The 12,467-nt window shown below is 48.5% G+C and overlaps 1 protein-coding gene across 4 annotated transcripts in view; it reads right to left on the minus strand.

Annotated features, from left to right (window-relative positions):
- Nucleotides 1-745: 745 nt before the first annotated feature.
- The window catches only part of ASCC1 (activating signal cointegrator 1 complex subunit 1), a 40,367-nt gene continuing 28,645 nt past the window's right edge, over nt 746-12,467 (minus strand). For 2 of the 4 annotated variants that reach the window (XM_055803011.1, XM_055803003.1), the window contains exon 10: nt 746-973. In XM_055803011.1, coding sequence (XP_055658986.1) covers nt 761-973 — 213 coding nt within the window. In that variant the 3' untranslated portion in view covers nt 746-760. The other 2 variants (XM_005235132.4, XM_055803022.1) reach the window with 2 other exon arrangements.

Raw genomic sequence — 12,467 nt, forward strand, 5'->3', positions numbered from 1 at the left:
CCGAGGCGGAGGAGCCGCCGCCGCGGCACGGCCGCAGCCCCGGTCTCTGCCCTGTCCCCATCCCACATCCCGTGCCCCTGCCACATCCCTGCCCTGCACCCCTCATCCCTGGTCCCTACCATGTCACCATCCCACGTCCTCTGTCCCTGCCCTGTTCCCAGCCTGCATGCCATCTCCCAGCTGTGCTCCCACGCTGCATCCCCTGACCCCGCCAGGCCCCCACTCTGCAGGCCTCAACCTCCACCCCCACCAAATCCCTATCCTGGAATATCTGTTTTCCCCACCTTCTAGCCTGTCCCCATCCTATATCCTCTGTCCCTGTCATGTCCCCACCCTGCATCCTCTGTCCCTGTGGTCCTTCGGCCACCCTGCAGAGAATTTTGGGCCTCTGGGGAAGATGCCCACCGCTGCCCCAAGGCAGGTCACAGAGTGGAGTGGGGCAGGTGGGTTTCACACCACTGTTTTGGAGCTTTCCCCTCCTCTCAGCCAGGGGAAGGCAGGCAGGGTGAGCACAGAGCTGCTTGCAGGGACATCTCTGTCCGCTGAGGCTTGGCAAGGAAGGCCAGTGACAACTTTCCTTGGCTGCTGCTGCCTCGCAGCTGCAGCCCAGGGAGCTCCCAGCACACACACGGCTTTTCTTCTCCCTGTGAGGATGCTCAGGATGGAGAGAAAACACAGTGCTGCATTTCCTTACAGGAAAAGCAGTAGCTATAGCCCACGGGCAGGTGCACGTGCTGTCCCTGAAATAGCAATGCTGACCCTAAGCGAGGCTGCTACGGCTGGAAATATGCCTTTCAGGTGCTGCTTTTAAGAAAATAGTGTTACTTTCAACTTTACGGTTAACAACAAACCGACCTGTGCTCCAGCGAGGCTTGCTGCTGAGCAAAATGATGGGCGGAAAACAACTTTCCTCTTCTTCTGTGCAATAAGGACACAAGGATCTGCAAGCGAGGCAGCCAGGCTCCAACACAGCCTAGACAGGGGAAAGAAACAGAGCCGCAGATTTTAGTTTTAACAAGCTTTAGGCAAGTTCTAAAGTTCTAGGCTGTGTCTTGCAAACCCGTAACAGTGCCTGGTTTAATGGGATTTCAATTCATCGGTGCAGGATCATGCATAAAATGAAGTTTTATTGTTGCTCAGTATGAAACTGTTCTGATTATATTAATAAATAATTATAGAAAAGGGAAAATCCTTAGTAAATCCATCACGGTACATTTTCTTCTGCCCCAGACCCCCTGAAAAGCAGTAGGTGTGTTTTACTTCCGTGAGTAGTTTCCTTATGTAAGGGTAAGGGGATACAACACCCAAATCTGCCCCTCTCCTTCGTACAATAAACACTTTCATTTCAAAAGCTCTGCCGGCAAAGCAGAGCTGCCACTCCACCAGGCTCACATGTGTGCTTAACGTTTTACAAGGGGATCAAGCGAGGCGTAAATTTAAGTACATACACAACGGTTTGCTGGATCACAGCCTAACCTACCACTCGACTCTGCGGATGAGAGGAAAAGACCAGAACCCTTAATTCTGCCCAGGGACGGAGGTGTGAAACTAATTTAGCCATGCCAGGCTAGAGCAGCAGGATAAGCCATTTACCACTGAAATTCAACCAGCTTCCAAATAGTCACAGAAATAATTGTCATTAAAATATGTCTACACCAGTGGGAAGGGGAGGAGCATCCTCAAATTGGCCCTTCTTTGTAGAAAAGCTGTGTTTGCCTCCATGCTGAGGTGCTGTTTGCAAGGTCAAAGTTAGTCCTGCATTAGGGAGGTGGGAAGGCTTAGTCCCCAAAGCCAGCTGCACTACGAGCCCACCTCAATAAAGAACTCAGAATCGCCAGTATTAGGTGACAATGGAGCAAAGCAGGTGCGATAGAAATGCCACCGATGCCCTGTTAAGGAAAACTTGAGTGCAAACAGCACCTCATGTCCTGTAGTGCTTAGCTTCTTGGCGAGAGTTGTTCAAAACCCAGGAGGCAGAAGCTTTCTGAGGTGCATCTCCCCTTCCTGCAGCAGGGAGCACAGCTGGCGGCTATGCGAGCAGCTCCCAGGTACGTTCTTTGGGTGGCTGCTGAGATTTGCCAAGTACCTCTTCAGGCTGGTGGAAAGATGACAGTGACTGTTGTTAAGTGCTCTCAGCACCTCCATGCATCAGGCTGCTAGCAAGCATGCCGGTGCTCTGCTTGCTGAGCGAACGGTTTCAAAGGCGGCCCTTCCTCCTCTGCTTGGAGAGCACAAAGGCGTTTAGCTGCAAGGAAAAGCAGAGACAAAAAGCCCAACAGTGGTAATTGGGTACAAGCATGGATTCCAGGGTAAAGGGCATCCAGCAAAACCACACATTATTTGATTTCCTGGCAGACAGGCTTGAAAGTGGAGATAGGTAAGCAATTTGGTCTTGGAAACACAACCGGCAATGCATTTGGGGGAAAAAAAAGGAAAGCCACCCAAAATCCTGACTGCCTCCCACTGCTGTTTGTGCATGCAGTCAGAGCACAGCCACACAGCCAGCTCACTTTGGGAGGGAGGAAACAGGCTGAAAACCTCTTAAAAACCGATCACTAGTACAAGTGGGTGCTGCTGGAGCAGCCCCATCCCCAACTAACACACTCTCCGCCTCAATGACAGCGTAATTCCACATTCATGGCAGCAACTAGGAACAGGCAGCAGCAGCCACTGCAACCGCCAGGTTCTTGCAAAACAACTAAACACCAGCATTTTCCATTTTCAAAGCGTTCATCCTCGGGCGAGTTGAAAGCCTGTGTCACTATTCTTAACGTGGAGATTTACAAGAAAAAACAGTCATCTTCAGATGTCTGAACGATTCACAATGGTATCAAAGAGTTTTGCGCTTCTATCAATGGAGAATCTACCTACAAGGCATATATTTTTTGACATGCTCCAAAACGGTCACTGGAAAGAGCTCTTACTGTAAATGCTTTCTTATTAACATAGTTGTGTGCTGGAAGTTTAATTACAGAAACTATCAATGCAACAGGAGATAAACACTTTTCTTTTGAAGGGAATTCATTTATTTGCAGATCTACATCACACAGGCACGTTGTTGGAGATCCAAGCAACGCCTGACCTCAATATCATTAAATCATGCTCCGGGGAGCTCTCTTGGATTTTAAATACCGCTTTTAAGAACAAAGTTCCTTCTTTTGAAATAAAGCCATGCTTAAACATCAGCAATACCCCAAATGCCACCTGCACCAGTTTTTCTAGTTGTTTTCTTGGAAAACAAACAGGCAACAGACATCAAATGGGCAACTCTGCGACATTTTGGTTACCAGTGGAGAAACGAGGCGGAAGGACCCCGGTTCCCCCTGAAGGGAGGGCAGGCAATACGTGTAGGAAAAGCTGCAGGGAAATGCCATGGTTCCTGGCTGCAATGTGCTTTTGAGGAGTCACAAGGCATCCCTGCTTGGAGTTCCCAGGTTCCCATCCAAAATTCATGTCCCATTAAAATGTTTCACTGATGAACTGCATGCCTCTGCGCACAGACTGGACCTGCTGCAGCAGCCCTGTTGCTGCTTCAGGAGAAGGTCAGCTGCCCGGATGTCGCGTAGTAGCCAGAGGCGTCTGAAGAGAACCTCTGGGAAAGACGCACTGAGTCCAGCTGCACCTCTCCAAAGTAGAAGTTCTCAAAGAGCTGAAAGAGAGGAGAAAAAACATTTGAGGGACACCTAGAGAAATGCAGCCTGCAGCTGATCCACAAATCTCTTGCAAGAGCTGGCCCTGCAAACAGCCTCCACTCGTGGACTTGCTTTACCTTTAATGAAACTATTCTTTAAATTATTTTTCCCCCTGGAGACTGCACTTAACCTTCAAAGCAAACAGGGTATGAAATGAACACCTCTTCTTATCTACAGCAGCAGTTGCTCAAACCTCCTGTACCCTCCTTTCTGACTATGTCTCGTTTAGGGAGCTTGGGGAGGCTATTCACTGCCCTGAAGGCCACCACCCCTGGGTGGCTCCTAAAGTCGCAGGCTCCGCAGGAGCAAGGACTGAGGCCCAGGACATTTTTTACCAACCCAGGCCAGAGGATGTACGACTTCATAGTTATGGCTCAGTCCTAATTCAAACTAGCAGGCTAGAGGTGCAAGGCTCTTCATCCCAGCACTGACCCCGCTTTGTTCAATAAATCCTTCTTTGTTCAGCAAAGACTTGAGTGCAAATTAATGAAAGCAAGCCAACTCTGGGACCTGGAGGGCGTGTCTCTGCTGATTAATCCAAGCTATGAAGCAGACCAAAAAAATGACATCAGAATTTCTTAGAGGGAAATTCAGCAATATTGCTGGAAAGGCATCACGTCCAAGCGTAAAGTGCTCCTCCTGTTCCATTAAGACACAGGAAATTGCTCTACCTGGAAACATCAGTCATGCCTTAGGAAAAGCTTTTCAGTGGAAATGCTAATTTCAAAACTCTGCTCAAATGGATTGCTGTGAGTCACCAAGGGCCTTAGCAGTGACACCTCCCCACCGCCAAGATCTTCAGAATGTCCATTCCATCTGCCTCCTATTGAACTTTCTACCTGCCCCTGCAGGCACTGGCTCATGACAGTCGCACACCCCTTCCTGCCATTACAGAAGGCATCAATGATAACAGGCAATGAAAGCTGAAGCATTAATTACAACACATTCTCCTAGAGCCAAAGATGCACCAATTCCCCCAAACAGCAAATTATGAAAACCCCAAACACCTAGTTGGCATCTGAAAGGCTGCACTTCACCTCCAAAAAGGCACTTGGCTCTGCTTGGCACTGATTTAGGCACCACTGCGACTGCTCTTTTGTTGGTGCTCCCAAGGGTATTCTACTTTGCAAATACCCCTTTTTCACAAGGGGACCAGCTAGGTTTCTTTCAGGACAATTCCTGGTTTTGCTGTCACTCCTCCACACAGGTGAAGTGTTTTAGGGAAGGCCATTCCCTGCCAGTCTTCAAAGCAGAGCGAGCAGTGCTTCGGCCAGGGAGCACAACCAAGGTACATAGGCCACTGACCAGATGCCAGGCACCACGGTGAATCCAGCCCCTTCTCCAGACTGCCAGCTCACCCAGACAGCTCTCCACTCAGGATTTGGCTGAGGCCAGCAATTCCTTACTGACACACAACAGTCAGAACGGCATCTCCGAAGAGAAGGGGTATTTATGTGTGCCGAGCCAGCTCCCAGTGATTGCTAAGCCCCTGCTTCAGTTTGAAATGGCTGCAGCTGCAGTCAGACATGCTGCAGAGTGCCTGCTGCCAGCGGCCCACCTGCCAGCGACTACCTCCTCCTCCCTGGACCTGCCTGTGTGGCAGCAAGGGCAGCCAACCCCCAAGCTGCTTCGGCAAAAGGCATTTGGATTAGCACAAATGCCGTGAAGAGCTGAGTTTCTGCACTGGATCATCTAGTCATAGCGTGCCCACCAAGGAGAGGCTCGCCTGCACCTTCCTGCAGCTCATCCTGCCTTTGGGGTGACACTCGTCTCTTAAGACCCCGGCACAATGACTTACTTTGCACAGAGCCCAAAGTAATTTGCTGCTAATCACTCAGACTCTTATTAAGCTGCAGCTTGCTGCCAGTTCTTCTGAGCGCATACCGGGCAGGAGCCAGGCACCCCACCACAGAGGTCATGCAGGTCCCCATCCCAGCAAGAGCCCCTGGTGCAGAAGCCTGGCTTTAAGGAACACTGTGTGAGTGGCTCCATGCAGCCGGTGCCCTGAAGCGGGGACCTTGTTGAAAAGAAGTTGTGCTAAGGGAGCATCTCAAACAGGGAGAGGAGAAGAGAACAGAGAAATGACTACAGTCATACAAACGCCATTTTATACAATTAAAGATTTATATAATTAAAGATTAATTATGTTCCCAAAAGCCTGTGTAGTTCATGTTAGAGGACTTGGGATAAAATGTCTCATTAATAAGAGATGGTAGTAAAAAGGGGCTGGTCTCCTTTCTCTTCTTGTTTTGGCTGATCTGAGAAGGAAGGATGACTCCCAGCTCTCCAGGGCTTGCTGCAGTGCTTGCCACCAGCAGGCCCACTCACTCCAAACCGTAACACCCGTCTCTGTCAAAATGGTCATTCATATGGACACTCCCTTCCTTCACAGAGCACTCTCCACCCAGCAAAAATGGAAATAATTTCTCTCCATTCCGAATGGAGGGAGTGGTAGGTGCACTGGTAAGCAAGGAGGTACCAGGATTTGAAAAGGATTTTATTAAAAGAGAAGGGGGATAAGATGCATTTATTTCTGTACAATCAAGTCTTCGCAAACATGAAGAAAACCAACAAAATGCTGGGATGCGCTGATCTCATCAGCAGCCCTGGATGTCAAACTTTTTACCAAAAATGGCCAAAGGAAAGAGTCTTTCAAATACTTGTTTATATTATCTCTGCACACCACAACCTGTTTTTCTTACAAAACACATGTACGTCAAAGCAAAAATTAGTTAATGAGACAAATGCTCCCCCCAGCCCTTCTTGCCTAGCACAGCCTCAGACACATCAGATCAGAAAGACAAAGTCCCAGAAGATGCTGCCCAGGTCAAGGGCCCTCCATTTGTACACTACTATGAGCAAAGCAAAATCCTTGGACCAAAGCACTTTGTATTCCCTTGGCTTTTTTAAGACCTACCACCTCTCGTGTGTCCAAGCGTGTGTGTGTTTCCCAGGGAGAACACTGCTATAACTATTGATTTTTGGTATATGCAGCTGTAGTTTCTGAGAGTAAACATGCTACAGGATTTAGGGGACAACGACAGACACTTTTTTCTGCTCTTGTTTCAAGCCAGCTTCACACTGATGCTTCTTTGCTCCCTGAGGCTTCCCGCAACAGAAGCCACTGGACACCAGGTGTGGGGATAGCAGCTGAGCCACTGTAAGGCCAAGATCTGCCTCGGGCAGTGGGGAGGGAGGCCCCTCAAACATCATCCTCTGAGACCCCTGAAACACCGGGAACTGGCTTCCCATCACAAAAGCATCACAAGCTCGGGTCCCCAGGGGCTTGGGAAGAGATTTCAGAAGGCCAAGTCTGCTTTTGACTTTCACTTCTATTTATCTTGGGGAGAAGCCAAGCAGAGCCAAGAAAGATATTTATATCTCCCCCCTCTCCACAGCCACCACGAAAATGCTCTGCTGGTGAAATGCCTCTTATAAAAGCATTTTAGCATTTTTTATTACAGGCCAGGAAAGAAGATACCTGGAGACTGTTACGCTTCATGCACAAATGCTGATAACCCTAAGACTTGCCTAGTCTCCCTCCTGTCCCTTCCCATGGGTGCCAAGGGCCTACCTTTCCTCAAAAAGGCTGCAGGGAGCATGAGGAGGCATGGATCAGGAACTAGGAAGGAGGTGGGGAAGAAAAAATGCAATCACTCGCAGTGTTATCAAAAGCCATGTCATTTGAGTGGAGTGGGACGTGAGGCTCAGCAAAAGCACAGTAATTCTATAAATCCAAACATGCTGAAGGATTTATGTCCTTACTGCCTGAAGAATAAATAAGAGGTTGGGATTTTTTTTTTTATTATTATAAATGAAAATGAACCCAATGGAGGTAAAGGTCAGCTTACGAAGTCAACACCACACACGTCATGCAAGCTACTAACTCCCATCAAGGGAACAGCACTTACGAGACTAAGTGCCCTCTGTCTCCCTGCTGCCTTCCCAAATTAAATTAGAATGAAATAAGGAAAGAGCATTGTTAACTTTTAACCCCAGACCCAGCACCTCTAAGCAAATGTGCCAGAGATGTGTCCTGCCTTTCAAACCACAGCCAAAGGCTCAGAAACCACTCAGCGAGGATGCCTAGAAGGACACGGCATCTTCCATGGGGAAGAAGTGGGTGTCTAAAGAGCAGCACAGCATCCTTCCAGGAGCAGCATCCTAGGACCTGCAGGGGATGAAGGGACTGTAGCTGCACCGCCTGCCCCAAAAGTCATGAGCCCCCGAGAGAGAGGAGTATACTGGTCCATGGATAACCCACATTTGACATGTCAGCTTGCAAACTACCATAGGCTCACATATGCAAGTGCTCCTCCATCTCCCTCTCCCTTCTGGGGGTCTGGGTCCAAGGACACAAATGCGCAGTAACGATGAAAAGCAGGCAGCTCTGCGGTAGCTCCCAGAAAACAAGCTTTTCTCCATTTCTCCCCCAAAGTCATTTATTCTGAGCCAGGAAAGCCGGCAGCATGCCTGTCATTTCTAACACCCCAATTTCTCTCATTTAAGACAATTCTGTCCAGCTGTTGGAAACCCTTCTTCCTCCGAGGTCCGTTCCCCTCTATTACCCACAAATTACACAGCAGGGCTCCCTTGGGGTGCGACAATCATCTTCTGAAGGAAAACAGAAACTGAAGACTTGTTTTGGGAGAGAAAGATTCACACATCAAACTGCTCGCTCTTTGCAAACCAAAGCCAAACATGTCAGTACAAACTTCAGCCTCCAAAACACAACTTCCTTATCAAAGGCAGAGCAACAGATCGAAATCAGGATGCCTCTTTTCTGCAATTTTCCCCCCCTTTTGCCTTAAGCCTGTAAAGGAGGTTTTACTGAAGCACTGTAGAAACAAATGCAAAGGAGGGCAATTCCTCAATGAAGCAGTTAAAACATATGTCTAAATGATGCTGTGTTCCTGAGTGTGAGTATTTGTCAAGCAACCAACCTTGGGGGCTCGCTTCCCGCAGACAACCCTCCTAGAATGAGACAGCACCTTTGTGTTCAAACCTGGAAACAACAGTAATAAATCATGGCACTAATCCATGTAAGGACAGCAGCAACGCATTTCAGCTCCGGTTATGAAGAGCAGAGATGCCAACACAAACTGGTGCTTTTAAATCACCTGTCACGGGCTCAACAAGCATGAGAAATATTAATGGATTCGCCTGGAGAGGCACTGGGCAGCAGGAGGACAAAATAAGTCCAGACAAGGGAAGGGAGCAAGAGGTATTTAAAACTTCTTTCACGTAATCTCTGGCTTGCGCTCATGCTGCCTGGCCTGGATTTTCCTGCTACCATCAGGATTATTGATCAGTTTTTAAAGCCTTACATCGTCTACAGTAGTCAGCCAAAAAGGACCCATCCTGAATTAATAAAAGTCCAAGCAGCTCTGCCGAGAGCCTCAGTACTCAGAAATGCCAAGGGAACAACGATTCACTGCAATGCCTTGCAATTAAAAACTACCACCAAAGAGCAGCATTATCACAGGATAAAATGCATACGCGCGCACACCCCCCCCCCCCCTAGTCTGCGGGGAGCTTGCTTTGTTGTGAACTCAAGCCACAGAAAGCAGTGCCTTAGGGTAGGGGTATTATAGATTAACAGTACAAAACTGTCCCCGGTGAATCAGCGCTGCGGGCGAGCAGAGGCATGTAATGTCATTAGCCTGTGACCAATCAGCCTAAGAAACCCAGCTGCCCTCAGCAGGGAGCTGAGGGGGTGTCCCGTTTTCAGTATCTGGAACGAGCACAGAAATTCGCAACTTCTGAGATGTGAGAAGGAAGCAGCTTGCAGCTCCGGGAACCTGTGGCTGCAGATGAGCTCACGGTCATTCCTACTGCATGGTACGCTGAGGAGGGCACAGCAGCAATCCCTCCTCCTCCGTTTCATCCAGGTTGAAGGTGTTTATCCACCAAAAGATCCCTTCCAGGAAGGCCCGCAAAGAGGTTGAGTACCACTTGTCTCTGCCTCCATGGGAGAACATGCGCAGGAGGATGTGCTGTGGCCATGCAAGATTGCGCCAGGGATCAGGGTCCAGCAGCAGACAGTCATGTGGAGAGAGCTCAAACCAGGAGATTAAAGTCAAGCTTCAGAGGAGCCGCAGGCTGTACAGCTTCATCTTCCCTGCACGCAGTGACAACAGTCACCAGCTCACCCAGCGGCAGATGCTACCCCTGGCGTGTCCTGATCGGGAGCAGCGGTGAATGAAAGAATGAACTCGGAAAGCTGAGAGGGATGGGAGGTTGTTTTCTGTGAGAAATCAGCATGCCACAGTGCTGTTATCCCCTTCAGGGAAGAGAAGCAGCAAACAAAATCTCAGGCACCCGCTGACAAGCATGGAGAAAAATTAAGTAGCGTTTCTGAAGAGGTGCCTCAACACGGAGCAATGGAACCTGTTTGTTTTCAGACTCTCTGCACCCTCCCCTGGATATTCGCGGCGGTACTCGCAGCAGAGCATGACCGCAACACCCCAAACCCTTCCTGCATTGTCTTACACTGCAAGGGAGGGAAGGGACCCAGACAGGATTAGACCATGGGCCCAAATAAACAACAGTCTAATTTTCCATCTCATAAGGGATGGTACATTTGAATTAACACTTGTACAAGACATCCACAGGTTGGGACAGAAAACACTGCAGAAGAGCAGAGAACAATTGCTCTTCCAAATCATCCAGCTAAAGCACAACTGCGGTACCTGTGCAACCTACAGCAGGGAAGGCGCCAACTCTTGGGCAAACTGCTGTGTTACAGAGCTGGTACCAGCATTAAGTAAAAAGGATTGACAGAGGAAAAGATACTGAAGAATGGATTAAAAATTTAAGGAAGAAAAGATTTAGAAATGTGAAAGCAACACTCAGAAACACTGATGGACTGTAAGAAGGGCCCACTGAACTCCAGTAAACTCTACCCATCATAGCTCTTCTGATTAACCTCCTTCGCTGCAGGAACCACAGTCTCCAATCCTGCTTTTGGGATCCCGTCCACCTGCTTAATGTGCCTCACTCCTGCAGCCTCCCACACAGACCTGTCAGGGCCTCTCAGGTCTGAGCAGCATCTCTGTTGCTCCTTGGCAAGCTGACTCCTGAACGCAGTTCAGCCATGGAAAGCTGCTGGCAAAAGGACCTCGAGGGCCAGCATGCCTGCGCCCCGTTTTGGCTTTAGCAGATTTATGCTACCAACACCTCCCTGGTGACCACCTCAATGGTCTACAGAAGGCTGTTCTCTACACAGAATGAAACGGCAGAAGCTGTTCCCGTTCCCACACTGCAGTACCTGCTGGCAGAGCTCCTTTGTCCTTGTCCTGAGAAATGCACCCAAACCCTTTCCATTTATGACCTAAACTCCCTGAAACTATGACAGACGAACCCCAAACCAAATTCCCTGGTGGCTTCCAGATGATGAGACACAGGTGGGCAACATGTCAAGATCTGGGGAGTTGGTTCAATTAATAGATTTTTTTTTTCTTAAATTTTCAACTTTCAAAATATGTTTTCTGAAACAGTTTGGTGCCAAAAAAAGAAATATCTGATTCCTGTATTATTCACTCTGGACACTACTCTGCCAATATTTGTCAGAGGTTTAATTGTGCTTGGAAGCTTGCCAGCAATAATGCACGAGAAGTGTAGGAAAAGCAGGTAGACAGGCACTCATCCAGAGAGGTGGCTCTTCCTGGCGTTCCCCACCTACCCTCCAAATTAGCAACTGCTTCCGTTTCATGCCTTTTTAAGGGACTGCTGGCGGGGCATCCAACACTTTCCATTACCGCACAGGTGTTAAAGGATTAAGATGTTGCGCAGAGTCAGAAGGCGAGGGTGGAAAAGAGGACTAGGAAGGGCAGAGAGAGAAGGCAGTTGTCATCTGGGCCATCACCATGAGCATGCTGCCTGTGCCAATGCCTCCAAGCACCAGCCATAAAGCTTGGCGAGTGTATGCAGACGTTTTGTTTTGTTCTGCAAGTGTGCAGCTGGCTCTGGAGTGTCTCTCCATCATCAATATAGCATCAAGTCCTTCCATCCAGATAACACAGGGAACAGCCCTTCCCCTCTCGCTTTCTTTCAACCTCTGGCAGGTTTTAAAAGGTGGCAGCAGAGGCCCTTTCACCTCATCTCCCTTAGGAAGAATAACGCATGCAGACTTCAGGAGGGAGGAAATCTGGTCAAAAACGTCCCAGTGGCCTATCTTTTGGAAGCGCAGCTGATCCGTATCATAAGCAAAGCACTAACTCCTTTATTGTTCACATTCAGCTTGCTAATGAAATTACAGACGCGGGATGCAAGTCAGGGGTATCTCCTCTAGAACACAGGAATAGTCCTTCCAATTAAATCACTGGTGTCATCCCTTGAAAAGCTGTAACAATATAAGCACCTCTATCTGGAAGAGTGCCACCAATGTAAGAGCAAGAAGCATGTATGGAGTTCAGTGAGAAAGATCCTACCTGTGTATGATGGGAGGTTTCTTTTTTATATTTTTATTTTACTGAGCCAAAGTAAATGCAATATAAATGCCAAGAAGCTTTAGGTGCATTCAAAAATGCCATCCTATGGGTGTTTTGCATACATTTCACATAGTAATTGTAGAGCAACAAGCTGAAGAAAGAACCAGACAAGGTCACTGGCTCCACTGTCCTCTCCTCCTAAGGCAGGAGGGATCTCACTGGTGGCAAATCCTGGACTGATGCCTCTGCTCCCTCAAAACAACTGGAACACCCATTTCTCCAGCTCCTCTAGAGCAGTGCTTCATTATCCTTCCCATTACAAAGATTTTCCTAACACCTAATC

This window comes from Falco peregrinus, chromosome 1 (assembly GCF_023634155.1).
Source record: "Falco peregrinus isolate bFalPer1 chromosome 1, bFalPer1.pri, whole genome shotgun sequence".
NCBI lineage: Eukaryota > Metazoa > Chordata > Aves > Falconiformes > Falconidae > Falco > Falco peregrinus.